Source organism: Somniosus microcephalus, chromosome 5 (assembly GCF_052327205.1).
Source record: "Somniosus microcephalus isolate GS21.2 chromosome 5, FLI_Smic_1.0, whole genome shotgun sequence".
Lineage (NCBI taxonomy): Eukaryota > Metazoa > Chordata > Chondrichthyes > Squaliformes > Somniosidae > Somniosus > Somniosus microcephalus.
Genome location: NC_140991.1, coordinates 74711126 through 74729375, shown reverse-complemented (window position 1 = coordinate 74729375; position 18250 = coordinate 74711126). Strand labels below are relative to the sequence as shown.

The window sequence follows — 18250 nt, the reverse complement described above, 5'->3', positions numbered from 1 at the left end:
GAGTTTCTCTGCATCCTCCTCACAGCACACACGTCCACCCAGCTTTGTGTCTTCAAACTTGCAGATATTACATCTAGTTCCCTCATCTAGATCATTAATGTATATTGTGAACAGCTGGGGTTCTAGCACCGATCCCTGCAGTACCCCACTAGTCACTGCCTGCCACTCGGAAAAAGATCCGTTTATTCCAACTCTTTGCTTGGCTCACCACCACCTTCTCAAGGGCAATTAGAGATGGGCAATAAATGCTGGCCTTGCCAGCGACGCCCACATCGCATGAAAATTTTTTTTTAAACGCAAGTCGTTTTGCATACCACAAGATGCCACCAATAGCACTGAGATGAATGACAAATTTAATCTATATTTTTTGGACTGTGATTGAGGTCACTCAGGAAACTCCCTGCATTTCTGTGATGTTGCTAAGAAAGCTTAAAAATGCATCCGAACAGGCAGACGGAACCACGGTTTAACGCCTTATCCAAAGGATGGCATCTCTGCCAAAGCACTTTTTCAGTATAGCACCGATGAGGCAAATTCTAGAGTGAGGCTTGAAACCCCAACCTTTTGACTTGCCTTCAAAGTCTGTCTATTTGAAGTGGGCGAGCCATGTGCTAGGTGACAATGGGCTGGGAAAATTAAGTAGATACCTCATTTAAAAAAAAGAGAAGAAAGAACTTGCATTTATCAGGATGCCCCAAAGTGCTTCACAGCCAATGAAGTACTTTTGAAGGGTAGTCACTGCTGTAATTTAGGGGAATGCAGCAGCCAATTTGCACACAGCAAGGTCCCACAAACAGCAATGAGATAAATGACCAATTAAACTATTTTAGTGATGGTGGTTGAGGGATAAATGTTGGCCGCGATACTCTATTATTTGTATTGCATTTTGTGCAAGAAACAGCACCGCCAATGGAAAACCGAGTCTAGAAGCTTGAAGCTTGCACCTGGCCCAATGTTGGCAGGACTTGGGGAATTTATGAATTTGGTCATTTCCAGCTCCACTCACCCAGATCCTACCAGAGCAGGATAAATAAATAAATGAGCTAGTGTGCATTTGGTCAGTTTCTCAGATTGACAGCGCATTGTATAAATGTTGTACAACTCTTGTATGGCACTCTAGCTTTTGCTTGTCTCTTTCACTTACTGTAAATCTTTGTAGATAAGGTAATTTAACCACAACATTTTTCAGACTTCTTCCTATGTACTATTGTGTAGGAACGAGTCCCAAAACAAATATAATGATATGTGATATTACATCATTTTATACTTGCTTTGTTTCTTTAATTAAAATATAAATGCTCAAGACAACAAAATTGAATTGAATATACCCTGTAGTAGTAATATCAAATAAGTAGTCTTTGGCAAAACTGTGATGGAGCAATCCAAATAGTATTCGCATATAGCTGAGAGTTGCCACAAGAACAGGATGCATTTTGTTGAGTGCATACTCCAGGCAACTCTCAAGTGTGACTTTTCAATAGAAAATAGCAATCCCAATTGATTAGAATTTGTAATCGTTCTTCATGATATTCTTGACGTAATTCTCATGGACAGTTTATTTACTACCAGTGATTAGAACCACTATTGTGTCATTCTGCATGGGTGCCATCAATAATGGCTTCACATACAAAAGTGAAACAGGTAAGGTAACTTCGCTCTTAATCATACTGACTAATTCTCAGTGAGTGGGACTGAGTCCAAAATTTATTCTTGGAGCGAGGTACCACAAAATAACAATGCATCATATGATCAATTCCACTTATTGAGAATGAGCCAATTATGCCCAAAAGGCGAGCATTGTATCACAAAAACAAAATGCTGCAGATACTGGAAATCTGAAATAAAAACAGAAAATGCTGGAAATACTCAGCAGGTCAGGCAGGATCTGTGGAGAGAGAAACAGTTAACATTTCTGACCTTTTGTCAGAACTGGAAAAGGTTAGAGATGTAATAGGTTTCAAGCAAGTACAGAGGCAGGGAAAGGGGGATGGGGAGGAAAGAACAAAAGGGAAGGTCTGTGATAGGGTGGAAGGCAGGAGAGATTAAATGACAAAAGGGATCAGTATAATCAGCAACAGCGGTTGTCCAAAAAAAAATGGGGAGAGGTTATGATCTGAAATTGTTGAACTCCGTGTTGAGTCCGGAAGGCTGTGAAGTGCCTAATAGATAAATGAGGTGCTGTTCCTCGAGCTTCCATTGAGCTTCATTGGAACAGTGTAGGAAGCCGAGGTCATAAGAACATAAGAATTAGGAGCAGGAGTAGGCCATATGGCCCCTTGAGCCTGCTCCGCCATTCAATAAGATCATGGCTGCTCTTCGATCTCAACTCCACTTTCCCGCCAGAGAGTATAGGTTCAAACCTACTCAATCTCTCCTCATAGGACAACCGTCTAATCCCAGCAATCAATCTAGTGAACCTTCATTGCACCACTTCTAAAGCAAGTATATCCTTCCTCAGATAAGGAGACCCAAACTGTGCACGGTACTCCAGGTGTGCTCTCAACCAAAGCCCTGTACAATTGTAGCAAGACTTCCTTACTCTTGTACTCCAACCCCCTTGCAATAAAGGCCAACATGCCATTTGCCTTCCTAACTGCTTGCTGTACCTGCATGCTACCTATCTGTGTTCCCTGTACGAGGACAACTAAATTTCTCTGAATACCAACATTTAAAAGTTTCTCACCATTTAAAAAATATGCTGTTTTTCCTATTCTTCCTACCAAAGTGAATAACCTCAATTTATACTCCATCTGCCACCTTATTGCCAACTCACTTAACCTGTCTATATCCCTTTTCAAGCTATTTGTGTCCTCCTCACAGCTTACTTTCCCACCTAGCTTTGTATCATCAGCAAACTAGCTACATTGTAAAAAGGAAAGGAGCAAAAGTAAACGTTGGTCCCTTAGAGGCTGAGACAGGAGAAATTAATATGGGGAATAAGGCAATAGAGACATTAAACAAGTATTTTGTAACTGTCTTCACAGTAAAAGACACAAAAAGCTACCAAAAATGGTGGGGAACCAAGGGTCTAATGAGGGTGAGGAACTTAACATAATTAATATAAGTAGAGAAAAAGTGCTAGAGAAACTAATGGGACTAAAAGCCAACAAATCCCCTGGACCTGATGGCCTACATCCTAGGTTTCTAAAAGAGCTGGCTGAAGAGATAGTGGATGCATAGGTTTTGATCTTCCAAAATTCCCTAGATTCTGGAATGGTCCCAGCGGATTGGAAGGTCGCAAATGTAAGACCGCTATTCAAGAAAGGAAACTTCAAAAATGTATAGCTGTCTCTAGGTCAAATTTGGGAAGGCATTGTTTTTATTCAGCAAATGGATAGTTGTGCGATATTTATGGTTGTATCAGGATTTTGTACTTTGTGGTTGGATCAGTAAGTCCATTCAACAAGAAATGGAACTGTTTGATCATGTGTACCAGGAGTCCGTTATTTTTCAAGGTGACTAGGTGCAGGAAAGCTTAGAAAATAAATAAGATGATGAGCTGTCCGTGAGATGATGGGCCGCAATTTGCTGAACAAATAATGGCATGTGAATGATGCTCGCCGCTATTAATGTGCAGATCAGCCAGCAATTTGTGGCAAGGAAGAAATACCCCGTGAATTGCAAATCGGCACAAGTTGCTGAACTATTTGCGCTGCTGCACCATTAACTTTGCGAAAACAGCATCTTACCCTTAACCCCACTGTGAGTTTCATGAAGTCACTGCATTTACACATTAATTGCCCATTAAACTCATCACAGAAAGTTAAGTATAGTAATTAATAGTGTAAGTACCCTTTTAACAACGTGATAATTGTTAACGACTGCTAATCAACCCCTCTGGCCCAGAAAGTGAACAATTTAAATTGTGGAGTCTCATTCCTTCTGGTAGTGAATTTTTGTTGGAGATTTTAAAAATGTCAAATTTTAATTTTTTTTCTTTTCCTTTTTTTTCTCTCTCTCAATCAAATCTTTTCCTCCTGTTATGTACCTGATTTGAAGTTGAATTCATCCTCCTTTTCAGTCCTTCCTCTGTTTATTTCTCAATCCTTAAATATAGTTGGTTATGGAGATGCACCGTTGGTCCCGCCGTTCACTAAGGTCCCAGATGCCCTATTGCCCTCACCACGGTGATATCAGCTTTCACTTCCAGCAACTTTGTGGGCAAAAGATTTTTGAGCTGAAGGGCGCAGGAAAAAGTCTAACTAACCAGAATCGCTGCAAGATGACTTTCTGCAGCAAATTCCAGCCTGATTTATCTGCTTCAGCTACAGAAAGGGAAATATACTTTTTATCCATTCATGGACAGATTCAGTAGTTATCCTGCCAAGGAAAATGACTGGTGAGTGATGAATAATATAGAATGTAAGGTTAGAGATATTTTTGGAGTGTTTCTCGATTTAATTTTGTGAAGTTAGGGAAAAACTTTGCAGAATCTTTTAATAAGGGATAAAATTGATTGGTCAGAGTCCATACTATGACAATTTGTAGATGGTCTGTGTAAGGAACATACTTGATGGGCTAAAATAGCCTTTCTTCATTCCATATTTCTTGTGTTCTTCCAAGGGCTTTTTGAATTTGACTTGTGCAGTAGGACAGATCGGTAGACTTTGTAAAACTAATACTCAAGGAAATTGGTAGGCTTCATGTTATCACTATGGTAGATCAATAGGCAATACATTCTAAAGGAAATTGCAATTTAGCTGATGGAATTAATCAAGTCTTGTATAGCAGTCACAAAACTGGGAGCCCTAGTCTATCATACCGAAATATAAATAAATTATCGAATGACCCAACTCCTGGATGGAGTGGTTACTTGCACATCTTTCAAGTGAATAAAGTAAGTGAGAAAGTAGCGTTTAGGGTTTCAACATGATATCTTTGGGACTATCAATAACACTGGCGGGTTGCCTAATTGCGCATTTTTTTTGTCCTGGTTTGATATTTGCTCTGATCATGAACACCTGGATAACAGTGACCACAATATAATTCAACTTGATCAGTCAAACAAAAGTTGCAAAAACATTTATGTTAGTTCCACATTTCAAGAGAGCTAAATTTGCAAAAATGACACTAGGACTTGACCTATGTCAATTGGGCAATCCTCCTAGGTGGGGAAATGACCAACACAGAAGAAAAATGGAACACCTTTAAAGCCATTCTGATGCAAAAGGAATCCATGTATGTCCCTAGAGTCAAAATAGGCCCATGGTAGAACAAAGCCAAAGTGGCTAACTGGTCATCTGCAAGGACAAATCAGTCTTGACCAAAAATAGTTTTATAGACGAAAAGAAAATAACTCTCTGGAGAACAGGGTTAGATATAGAGCTCAGCTAAAGGCAAAGAAAGCTGCTATCGGAGAGCCCAAAAGGTCACTGGAGAGGGCAGTGGATAACTAGTAGCAATAGTAAAATCTTTTTGAGGTGTGTTAGGAGTCAGAGGGTGATAAAGGATGCTTCAGGGCAGGTTCAGGTGAACTCCCAGGGTATGGCAGAGGTTGGAAATGGCTACTTTACTTCAGTCTTCACTCCAGTAGATGATGCTCAGTTACCATTAATACAATGTACAGTTTACTTAAAAGTTGTAAATGTCAAAGTGGATGCAGATATAATCCTGTGAAAAATAAGGGGTCTTAAAACCGATTGGACAGCATTCACCCAAGGGTGCTCAAAGAAATGAGTACTGTGCTGAGTGAACCCCTTGCTTACATATTTACCAGCTCACGAGAGTCAGGAATTTTCCCCATGGATTGGAGGGAGAGCTGTGCTGTATCAATGTTCAAAAAGGGCAATAAGTCAGAATCCAGGAAATGATAGGTTCATTAACTTGACTTTAGTTATAGACAAGTTTCTAGAAGAGATCATTAGGGATATGCTGTATGGTCACCAAGACAGAGAAGTGGTTATTAGGGACTCTCAATATGACTTCTGAAAAAGATCTCACCAAACAGGTTGAATTTTTTCAGGAGATTACTAGGTTGATGGATGAAGGTAGCCCAGTTAATATATTGTACTTAGATTTTCAAAAAGCTTTTATCAAGGTGCCATACGCTAGGTTACTTTATAAGATAAGGTCTGGTGGGTTTGGAGGGCAGATCCTGAGTTGGATAAGGAATTGATTGCATTCTTGTAGACAATGGGTTGTTATTAATAGTATTGGTTCCACTTGGAGATCAGTTACTAATTGGAGTTCCTCAGGCTTCAGTGTTAGGACTATTTCTCTTCATTATCTATATTAATGATCTGGATGAAAGCACTGGGTGTATTTTCCACAGGTGACAAAGATATGTGCAAATATTATAACCTTGGATGAGAAAGAAAGATTACAATCTGATCTAGATGCAATGGCAGAATAGGTTGGAGAGGACATCTTCGGGAGTTGTAGAGGAATTCCTCAGAATTCTAATTCCACCCACACCCCCAACCCCCTTCCCCACACGAATTGGCCTACTTTTTTTTTTGCATTCCCAAGAAATTACGTGGCCACTACTGGGTGAGAAGCATTGGGGGTCAAAATGCTTAGTTGCAACACGACCGTATGGGACAGACTTGCTGCACCAGCTGGTCTTTTTCTGAACATCAGTTTTCTACAAATATCAAATTAGGTGACTAAAATGATGAATAACCAGTGGTTATTGTATTGTATTATAAAAACATCAATGCTTTATCAAAGCGAAGACTGGACTTATACTTTTCATCTGGAGTAGAGATCAGGAGATAAAATTGCACTGTAATATATTAAATAAAAACTGAAAATGCTGGAAATACTCAACAGGTCAGGCAGCATCGTGGCGAGAGAAACAGAGTTAATGTTTCAGCTCGATGACCTTTCGTCAAAACTGGAAAAAGTTAGAGATGTAACAGATTTTTAAGCAAGTGCAGGGACAGGTAAGGGGGGAGGGGAGGAAAGAACAAAAGGGAAGGTCTGTGATAGGATGGAAGGTAGGAGAGATTAAAAGACAAAAGGGATGATGGTGCAAGGCAAAAGAAGATGGTAATGGAACAAGTTAAGAAACAAAATATGACTCTAGATGAGGTGTAAATGGCAATGGCAGAATCACCAACAGCTGCCATGTGAGAGAGAAAAAAAATAGGGGCCTAGGTTATGAGCTGAAATTATTGAACTCGATGTTGAGTCCAGAAGGCTGTAAAGTGCCTAATCGAAAGATGAGGTGCTGTTCCTCGAGCTTGCGTTGAGCTTCGTTGGAACAGTGTAAGAGGCCGAGGACAGAGAGAAGCTCGGGGTCACGCTTACGGACTGAGCAGAGGTGTTCCGCAAAGCGGTCACCCAATCTGAGTTTGGTGTCCCCAATGTAGAGGAGACCGCATCGTGAGCAGCGAATACAGTATACTAAATTGCAAGAAGTACAAGTAAATCGCTGTTTCACCTGGAAGGAGTGTTTGGGGCCCTGGAGAGTGGGAAGGGAGGAGGTAAAAGGGCAGGTGTTGCATCTCCTGTGCTTACACGGGAAGGTGCCGTGGGAAGGGGAAGGGGTGTTGGGGGTGATAGAGGAGTGGGCCAGGTTGTTGCGGAGGGAGTGGTTCCTTCGGATCATGCTGGAGGTGACGGAAATGGCTGAGGATGATCCCGTTGAATGTGGAGGCTGGTGGGGTGAAAGGTGAGGACAAGGGAACCTTATTGTGGTTCTGGGAGGGAGGGGAAGGGGTGAGAGAAGAAGTGCGGGAAATAGAACGGACATGATCAAGAGCCGTGTCAACCACAGTAGAGGGGAATCCTCGGTTGAAGAAAAAGGAAGACATATCTGAAGCACTAGTATGGAAGGTGACATCATCAGAGCAGATGCGGCAGAGAGGGAGAAACTGGGAGAATGGAATAGAGTCCTTACAGGAAGCGGGGTGGGAGGAAGTGTAGTCCAGATAGCTGTGGGAGTCGGTGGGCTTACACTGAACGTTTGTCAATAGCCTATCCCCAGAAATGGAGACGGAGAAGTCGATGAAGGGAAGGGAAGAGTCAGAAATGGACCATGTGAAGGCGAGGGAAGGGTAGAAATTGGAAGCAAAGTGAATGAAATTTTCTAGTTCAGGGCGAGAGCAGGAAACGGCACCGATGCAGTCATCAATGTATTGGATGATTGCAATATATTACCTGTTCCCAAGCCTATTGCAATTACATTCTTCAAAACAAATGGCTCTTCGAAGATATATAGACATAGGAAATCTTACACTGCCACAGAGTAGACAGTGAAGGATAATCTATGACTAGTCGCTTTCAACAGCAAAGTCAAAGAGCTCAAGTAATCTGCAGATATTGACTAGGAAACTGACTCAAGAGAATGAAATACCCTCCATCCAATTAATAATGTTTCCCCAAATGTCATTTAGAGTCTATAATTTTTAATTGAAAACTAAATTAGATGCAAGCAAAGTATTATGCTAGAAAAGTGGAAAACATACTTGTGACTTTTAAGAATGAATATATAGAAAATAGGCACAGAAGGACTAGTGTTGAGAGCCTTCTACATTCATATATCAGGATTTTCAACCCCTAGAATTCTGCAGATTGAATAAGCTGCGCTCACTGTGATGCCTGAGAAAAAATATAGTTTAGATGTTCTAGATTAGAAACTTAGCCAGATTGATATGAGAAGAGAGAAAAAAAACAGCTAATCATGCAGCATTATAAAATCCAAAACATGTAGTGAAGTAAGAATTGATTCTAATTAATTTTATGAATAAAATAATTAAATATAAAATCTTACATCTTCTTTAGCTCAACTCTCTTGTTTTATTTTTAAAAATATTTTCTCAGCTCTTGCCACCTGTAGCTATCATAATACATTTATGATATCGTTGAAATACAAATTGAAGCACGAGTGAGTGTTCTCAGTTAATTCAAGGGAAACAAAAGAAAGCATTTAATAAAGGAGATGAGGCAACTTACCGAATATTAATTCTGGTTTTCTAAACTTCCTATCCATATATCAACAACAACTACTTTTGGCTGTCTTTACTAATCCATGTTCCTTTATCGACAACCTTTGCTTTCCATTGTGGGTCTATGGGAAGAAAATAAAGGTGCTTTTACACTAAGAGTGTAGCTGGCTGCAGAATTATGAGTCTCCCTCTGCCAGCGGCACTCGAGTGTAAACACACTGACTCCAAGAATCAATGGCTTTGTAGGCAAATTAAAATGTGGATCCACAATTTTTCCAGCAGGATAAGGGTGTTGTTTTCAGCTATGTAATTGTGGGGACTGGGTCCCTGTGGTCTCCAGTCTCTAGGTTTCTGTCTAAACGTGGAGTCCAGTACACCTACACGACCTGAATATAAAATCGAAGAATGATTCACAGATATTGATGCTTCAAAAACTGATTGCAGCGATAGAGCAAATATAAAAGTGGCTTTAGGAATTATGATTTTGTTTTAAAAAGAGCAAAACTTTTTTTTTAAGAAGACAATAAAGTAAACAGAAATAACATTGGAAATATGGACCAAAATAAATAAAGCAAGAGTCAATTAAAAAGAAACTGGAAGAGAAAGCATGGATAATAAAATTAATATAGATTAGTTTTTAAATAAGCCACAACAAATATTCCAAGTATCTGAACAAAATATAAGCAAAAACACAAGCAAAGGTAGCAAGAAATTGCAAAAGGACATAGATAGATTAACCAAATCAGAAAAACAACGGCAGATGCAGTTTAACATAACATGTGAAGTGGTGCTCTTTAGACATAAGGGCCAGTGCAAATTGGGTGCAGGGAACAATCCCTGCGAATGGGTAGGCCTGAGGCGGACCAGGTACTGGGCCTTGGGCTTCATTTTAATTGTGACTGGCGAGCAGCTGGGCATTCCCAGGCAGCTTGATTTTAGAGAAATTTTATATCACAAATGTTTTATCAGAAAACATATAGACCCAGATTTTCCAGGGCCTATGACCGCGTATACAGTGCGTATGTGGCTGCAAGTGCCCCGCAAGTTCCAGGTTTACGCATGTGCTGCGCATGTGCGAAAACCCGGAACTTACGATCAGCTTGACATATCCTCCGCATCCCCGGGAAATGGACATTCACTGGTGGAGAGTTGGGCTATTTGCCCAACTACTGCCCAGCGAATACTCGTGAAACTTACACCTGGTAAAAGCAGGCGTAGGGCCTGCTTTTATCAGCGTAAGAGTTTAAATAAATATTTTTTTAATTATTTAAAACATAAAATAAACGAAACTAATCTTAGCCCCTGTAAAACATTTAAATTTATTCTTCAAAAAATTACATTTTTGTTTTAAATGTTTAATTTAATTGTATTTTAATTAATTTTTGAACATGTAATGATTTATTTTTATTTAAGTTGTGTGAAATTTGTGTTTTTTAAGTGATTCCTATTCATTCTTACAGGGAGGCTAGACAAGGCTATGAGGGAGAAAGGAATAGAGGGTTATGCTGATAGATTTAGATGAGGAAAGACAGGAGGAGGCTCGTGTGGAGCATAAACGGCAGCATAGACAGGTTGGGTCGAATGGTCTGTTTCTGTGTCGTATATCCTATGTCATTCCGTACGTAAATGGAATCCCCATTAGCATAATGGGGATCCCCTTTCTAATTGGTTGGGCCGACCCATGTGATCCCACGGGCGCTTGCGAACCGCATGCACCCCTGGGATACGTGGCCCTTTACGCATGCGTACGGCTGCAGGCCCAGGAGCACGAGTCTATGAACTTCTGGGACCATCAGGTAGGTTCGTACCTTCCTTACGGTTCGGAGGCATTCGCCCATGGGAAGCCTCCAACTGCAAATTCAGGCCCATCGAGAATTAGATACTGGCCCCAGTGTAATAATATGACATAAAAATCAAATAACACTTCAGTCTGACCGCATCAAACAAAAGTGAAGTAGTTGGGTCCTCGAGCTGTAAATGTACCACTGAGCCAGCCGAATATTCTATTTATATAGACATAGAACATAGAAAAATAGGAGCTGGAGTAGGCCATTCGGCCCTTCGAGCCTGCTCCGACATTCAATATGATCATGGCTGATCCTCTATCTCAATACCATATTCCCGCTCTCTCCCCATACCCCTTGATGCCTTGTGTCTAGAAATCTATCTATCTCCTCCTTAAATATATTCAGTGACTTGGCCTCCACAGCCTTCTGTGGTAGAGAATTCCACAAGTTCACCACCCTCTGAGTGAAGACATTTCTCCTCATCTCCGTCCTAAATGTCCTACTCCATATCCTGAGACTGTGACCCCTTGTTCTAGACCCCCCAGCCAGGGGAAACATCCTCCCTGCATCCAGTCTGTCTAGCCCTGTCAGAATTTTATACGTTTCAATGAGATCCCCTCTCATTCTTCTAAACTCTAGTGAATACAGGCCTAGTCGACCCAATCTCTCCTCATACGACAGTCCTGCCATCCCAGGAATCAGCCTGGTGAACCTTCGCTGCACTCCCTCCACGGCAAGTATAGATTGCTTATTTTTGTGTTTCTTGAATTGTAGAAATACTGGGGTAGATTTATGTCTTCACACCTGTTGTGAAGGGTAGCACGCCAAGGATGTGCAGTAAAATACGCAGATGGATAAATACCTTTGGGAATCAGGGAATATTTATGCAAAAACTTCCTTCAGGAGATTAAATGGGTAGCTAATGTCCATGATAAGGCAGATTGTACAAGACCTGTGCAAAGATTTCTGTGTTTGTAACAGAAATTTAGAGTAAGCACACATTTCTTATTGGAAAATGTTGCTTGCTTCACAGGCATTTTATCAACTTTAACTGGCATTTTAAATTAATTTGCATGGAATATTTTGTACTAGTGAAAAAACTGTCTCCAACCAATTGGCAGAAAGAGTATGTCACTGTTTATACTCCACACAAGCTTGCGCCCACTTCTGACCCTGCCCCCATATCCTTCTATTCCCTTCTCCCTCATGTATGCATTAACAACAACAACTTGTATTTATACAGCGCCTTTAACATAGTAAAACGTCCCTACGTGCTTCACAGGAGTTTTATAAGACAAAAAAATTGACACCGAGCCACATAAGGAGAAATTAGGGTAGGTGACCAAAAGCTTGCTCAAAGAGGTAGGTTTTAAGGAGCTTCTTAAAAGAGGAAAGAGAGGTAGTGAGGCGGACAGGTTTGGGCAGGGAATTCCAGAGTTTAGGGCCTAGGCAACAGAAGGCACGGCCACCAATGGTTGAGCGATTAGAATCAGGGATGCTCAAGAGGGTCAATATAGAGGAGTGCAGATATCCCGGGGGGAGGGGGGGGCTGCCAGTGTAGGTCAGTGAGCACAAGGGTGATGGGTGAACAGGACTTGGTGCGAGTTAGGACACGGGCAGCCGAGTTTTGGATCACCTCAAGTTTATGTAGGGTAGAATGTGGGAGGCCAGCCAGGAGTGTGCTGGAATAGTCAAGTCTAGAGGTAACAAAGGCATGGATGAGGGTTTCAGCAGCGGATGAGCTGAGGCAAGGGCAGAGACGGGTGATGTTACGGAGGTGGAAATAGGCGGTTTTAGTTATGCTGCGGATATGTGGTCGGAAGCTCATTTCAGGGTCAAATATGACGCCAAGGTTGCAAACAGTGTGGCTCAGCCTCAAACAGATATTAGGGAGAGGGATGGAGTCCGTGGCTAGGGAACGGAGTTTGTGGCGGGGACCGAAAATAATGGCTTCAGTCTTCCCAATATTTAATTGGAGAAAATTTCTGCTCATCCAGAACTGTATGTTGGACAAGCAGTCTGACAATTTAGAGACCGTGGAGGGGTCGAGAGAAGTGGTGAGGTAGAGCTGCGTGTCATCAGCGTACATGTGGAAACTGATGCTGTGTTTTCGGATGATGTCACCAAGGGGCAACATATAGATGAGAAATAGGAGGGGGCCAAGGATAGATCCTTGGGGGACACCAGAGGTACGGATGCAAGAGCGGGAAGAGAAACCATTGCAGGTGATTCTCTGGCTACGATTAAATTGATAAGAATGGAACCAGGCAAGTGCAGTCCCACCCAGCTGGACGATGGTGGAGAGGTGTTGGAAAAGGATGGAGTGGTCAACCGTGTGAAAGGCTGCAGACTAGTCAAGAAGGATGAGGAGGGATAGTTTACCTTTGTCACAGTCACAAAGGATGTCATTTGTGACTTTGATGAGAGCCGTTTTGGTACTGTGGCAGGGGGGGGAAGATGGGCATGGATTTGGGAGACAACAACACATTCAAGGACTTTGGAGAGGAAAGGGGAGGTTGGAGATGGGGCGGTAGTTTGTAAGGGCGGCAGGGACAAGGGGTGTTTTTTTGAGGAGAGGGGTAATGACTGCAGATTTGAGGGAGAGGGGGGCAGTACCTGAGTAGCGAGAACCGTTAACAATATCAGCTAACATGGGAGCCAGAAAAGGAGGTTGGGTGGTCAGCAGTTTGGTGGGAATAGAGTTGAGGGAGCAAGAAGTGGGTCTCATGGACAAGATGAGTTGAGGGGAGATCGGAGAGAAACTGAAGAAAGATGTGAGTTCAGGGCTAGGGCAGGGGGGTACCTCAGAGGAAGTTTGGCTTGGTGGGCTCGTGGAAGGAATGGAAGTGGCAGAGGCAGCTGAACAGATGGTGTCAATCTTGGAGACAAAGAAGTCTATGAGCTCCTCACACTTGTTGTCAGAGGTGAGGGTGGAGGAGACAGGGGAGAGGGGTTTAAGAATACGGTTAGCTGTGGAGAATAGAAGCTGGGTTTATTTTTGCATTCCAGAATGATTTTGGAACAGTGAGAAATTTTCGCAGACGAGAGCAGGACCCGATAGTGCTTTATGTGGTCCAGCCAGATCTGACGATGAATGGCTAAACCAGTTGTCCGCCATATCCGTTCAAGTCTGCGTCCCTTGGACTTAAGGGAACGAAGATGAGGGCCGTACCAGGGGGAACAGCCAGGGTGAGAGAGAATAATTGTTTTAATAAGCCTCCCCTTAAATGAGAAAGTCAACCATGCAGTGTGGGATTGGAGTTACTTGTAGGTCAGACTGGGTAGGGGTAGCAGAGTCCCTCCACTAAATGATATTAGTGAAGCAAGTGGAATTTTACAACAAAATAGTAGCTTTCATGGTTATTTTTATTGCCATTAGCCCATAAATTACCAGATTCATTGAATTTAGTTTCAAAATTAGACATGATAGGATTTCAGGTAGATGTAAAAGATCATATGGCACTAATAGAAAATGAGCTAGGGAATTCTCCTGGTGTCCTGGATAATATTTGTCCATCCTTCAACCAGCACCACCGAAACAGATTACCTGCTCATTTATTTCATTACTGTTTGTGGGACCTTGCTGTGTGCAAATTGGCTGCTGCATTTCCCTATGTTACAACAGTAAAGACACCCTGAGGTTGTGAAAGGCACGATATAAATGCAAGTTCTGTCTTTTACCACAATTTAACATTTCCTGTGTGGCAGACCAGCTTACTTATCTGGGTATGATTGCACTTATGGTGTTCCCGCTGTTGGCAGGCCTTCCTGGTTTTATTGTTTCTTTTGTGTCCCTTTTGCTTTCACCGTGCTGAAGAAGGGCCATATGAGCCAGTTTTCATCCAATGAATGAACGCTTTTTTTGATAAATTGCTTGCCTGCCCAATGAGATGGAGCAAGCCAGGTGACTGAAGAAAACAAGTATTTTGCAGTGTATTTTAGTTATACAGGAATAATGATCTATTCTTAACTTCTGGGTAGTTTTATTTCTGTAATATTAGTGCTTGTTTGAGGATCATCGTATGCCATCTGAAAACTTCAAAAAAAAACAGCTGGCCTGGGAAGGCTGTTGTATTCCTGAACTACCAACATCTTAAGTATAAAAAGATACAGTATAAAGATCATTGCAAAGAACAAACTTTAAACACATCAGTGCAAAACTATAACTTTTCAACAGAATGTTCTTCATTGCAGATGTTCGCAGAAGAACAATTTACGAGTACCACCGGGTTGAACTGCAGATGTCAAAGGTCACTAACATATCTGCTATTGAAATGGTCCCTCTCGCCAGTAAGTATTAATTTATAAATCTTATTTCAATGTAAATTTAATTAGCTGTGCTGTAGAAGTTTACTTATTTCAAGCGTCATGTAGGGGGGAAAAGCGCAAAAGTGGATGTCACTAGTTATTTTTTGTTTGTTCTTCGGACTTGTATATATTGCCCATCCATAGTTGCCCTGAGAAGATGAGGGGTGAGCCTTCCCCTCAAACCATTGCAGTTCTTATGTTGATAGCATTTGCATGGTGGCATTAGATAGGAATTTCTAGGATTTTGACCCACGATGATGAAAGAACAGCATTATATGTTCACGTCAAGATGGTGTGTGTAACTTGTAGGGAAACTTGAAGATGGTGTTGCCATGATCTTGCTGATCTTGTCCTCTTTGGTGGTCGAGATCTTGGGCCTGGAAGGTGTTGTTGAAATAAGCTTGGTGAATTGCTGCAGTTTATCCTGGAAATAACACATACTGTAACCACAGTGCACCAATGGTCATTGTCTAGCACTTACGTGGAACAAATATTACTTGCCATTTGTCAGCCCAAGTCTGGATGTTGTCCAGATCTTGCTGTAAGCCAACACCAGCCGCTTCACTATCAAGAGTTGTGAATCGAGCTAAATACTGTAGAAATATCAGTGAACAACCCCAATCTTGACTTTATGATGGAGTCAAGGATGTTGATGAAGCAACTACAGATAGTTGGACCAAGGGCAATGCCTTGAGGACCTCCTGCAGCAATTTGCTGGAGCTGAGATGATTGTCATTCAACAATCCCAACTATTCTTTGTGTCAGTTATGACTGTAGCCACTGGAGGGTATTCCCTCAGTTTTTATTGGGCTCTTTAGTGCCATACCCAGTCAAATGCTGCCTTGATATCGGGAGCAGTTGCTCAAGCAACGCTTCGGGACGAGCTCTGCAGTACAGCTATGACTGTGTCCAGACTTGTAGTTGTCTGCAGCATGCTGCATAACTTTTCCATAATGAGGAACCAATCTTTAACAGTAACAGGGCAGCAAGAAATGCAGTAGGAGGAGCAGCCTGAAGAGGAGGAAGAGCAGGAGCAACATCGACTACCTATGCCACTAGCTGCCAGAGCTCTGAGCTGCTCAGGGCCTTGAGGGCTTGGCTGCAGACTATAGTATCTCGACGTGAGCCAGGGCAGTCTGGCCCAGCTGGCTGTGTGGCACTAACAAGGGCATTGACTGGGTGATGGGGGAGCAAGCATGTTGTCATGCTGAGAGAGGACAGCAGGTACCTCTCCCATGGAGCCACGCTCACTCTCCCGGGACTGCACCTTGGCAGCATTGTGGCTCTGCATGAGAACAGAATGCAGTAGGGATGTGATGCTCTGGAAGCCCCAGTCAACACGAGCCCCCAAATCCAAAATGGCAGCCATCTGAGCTTCATTGGCAGCAGTGTGAGCTGCCTTGAAAGCTGTCAGAACTATCAGCAGAGGCACCATCATGGTGGGCGCCACTGTCGTATTCATGGAGCTGACCACTTGCTCCATCTTGGATAAAATGGTCTCCATAGTTTGCTCTGAGCTATTCTGTGCAAGCTCGTTGGCAGGCTGTCCAATGCACCTAGCATTTCCTGGTATATGCCCATCAGCCATCCTCGGTAGCCTGGGCCCTTAAAGTCGTCACCTGAGTCCTTTGCAGCAGAGCTATTTTGTAATCTCGTTCTCTGGCCAACTGGCAGCTCTAACACCCTATCCTCCTGCCTTAGCTCCTGCACACTTGTGACTGGTGATTAACCACTGCCTTTTGGGGGAGAGAGTTCCAAATTTCCACTACCTTTTGGTGAAAAGGTGCTTCCTGATTTCACTCCTGAGTGGCCTAGCTTGAATTTTAAGATGATTGCCTCTTGTTCTGGATTCCCCCACCAGAGGAAATCATTTTAAGTACCTTGTTTAGATCACCCCTCAATTGACTGGATTCAAGAGAATACAAGCCAAGTTTATGCAACCTGTCCTCATAACTTAACCCTTTAAGACCTGAGTGCTCTTACTTCATGCTCAACTGGAGGAACTTTTGCCTTTCTCATCTCCAAATGTTAAAAATGAATGCAGAATCATAGGGGAAGAAGGCCATTCGGCCCATCGATCCCATGCCATCTCTCTGCAAGAACACTTCAGCTAGTCCCACTCCCCCACCCTTTCCCTGTAGCCCTGCAAATTTTTTCCTTCAGGTACTTATCCAACTCCCTTTTGAAAGCTGTGATTGAGTCTGCCTCCACCACCCTTTCAGGCATTGCATTCCAGATCCTAACCACTCGCTGAGTAAAAAGGTTTTTCCTCATGTCACCTTTAGTTCTTCCTCCAATCACCTTAAATCTGTGTCCTCTGGTTCTCAACCCTTCTGCCAATGAGAACAGTTTCTCTCTATCTACTCTGTCTAGACCCCTCATGATTTTGAACACCTCTATCAAATCTCCTCTCAACCTTCTCTGCTCTAAGGAGAACAGCCCCAGCTTCTCCAGTCTATCCACGTAACAGAAGTCCCTCATCCCTGGAATCATTCTCATGAATCTTTCCTGCACCCTCTCTAAGGCCTTCACATCTTTCCTAAAGTGCAGTGCCCAGAATTGGACACAATACTCCAGTTGAGGCCGAACCAGTGTTTTATACAGGTGGTTCATAATTTCCACGCTTTTGTACTCTATACCTCCATTCATGAAGCCCAGGATCCCATAAGCTTTTTTAACTGTTTTCTCAACCTGCCCTGCCAACTTCAACGATTTGTGCACATATACCCCTAGGTCTCTCTGTTCATGCACCCCTTTTAGGATTGTACCCTTTATTTTATATTTCCTCTCTTCATTCTTTCTACCAAAATGTATCATTTTGCACTTTTCTGCATTAAATTTCATCTGCTGCGTGTCCACCCATTCCACCAGCCTGTCTATGTCCTCTTAAAGTCTATCATTATCCTCCTCACTGTTCACTATACTTCCAAGTTTTGTGTCATCTGCAAATTTTGAAATTGTGCCCTGTACACCCACATCCAAGTCATTAATATATGTCAAGAAAAGCAGTGGTCCTAGAACCGACCCCTGGGGAACACCACTGTATACCTTCCTCCAGTCCGAAAAACAACCGTTCACCACTACTCTCTGTTTCCTGTCACTTAGCCAATTCCATATCCATGCTGCCACTTTCCCTTTTATTCCATGGGCTTCAACTTTGCTGGCAAGCCTATTATGTGGCACCTTGTCGAACGCCTTTTGAAATCCATGTACACCACATCAACTGCATTGCCCTCATCAACCATCTCTGTACCTCATCAAAAA

General features: G+C 42.4%; 1 protein-coding gene across 1 annotated transcript in view; it reads left to right on the top strand.

Moving 5' to 3' along the window:
• The window catches only part of plxdc2b (plexin domain containing 2b), a 615561-nt gene that overhangs the window by 431780 nt on the left and 165531 nt on the right, over positions 1 to 18250 (top strand). Inside the window, exon 8 of the mRNA XM_085987831.1 lies at positions 14873 to 14968. Coding sequence (XP_085843957.1) covers positions 14873 to 14968 — 96 coding nt within the window. The remainder of the gene's footprint in view (positions 1 to 14872; positions 14969 to 18250) is intronic.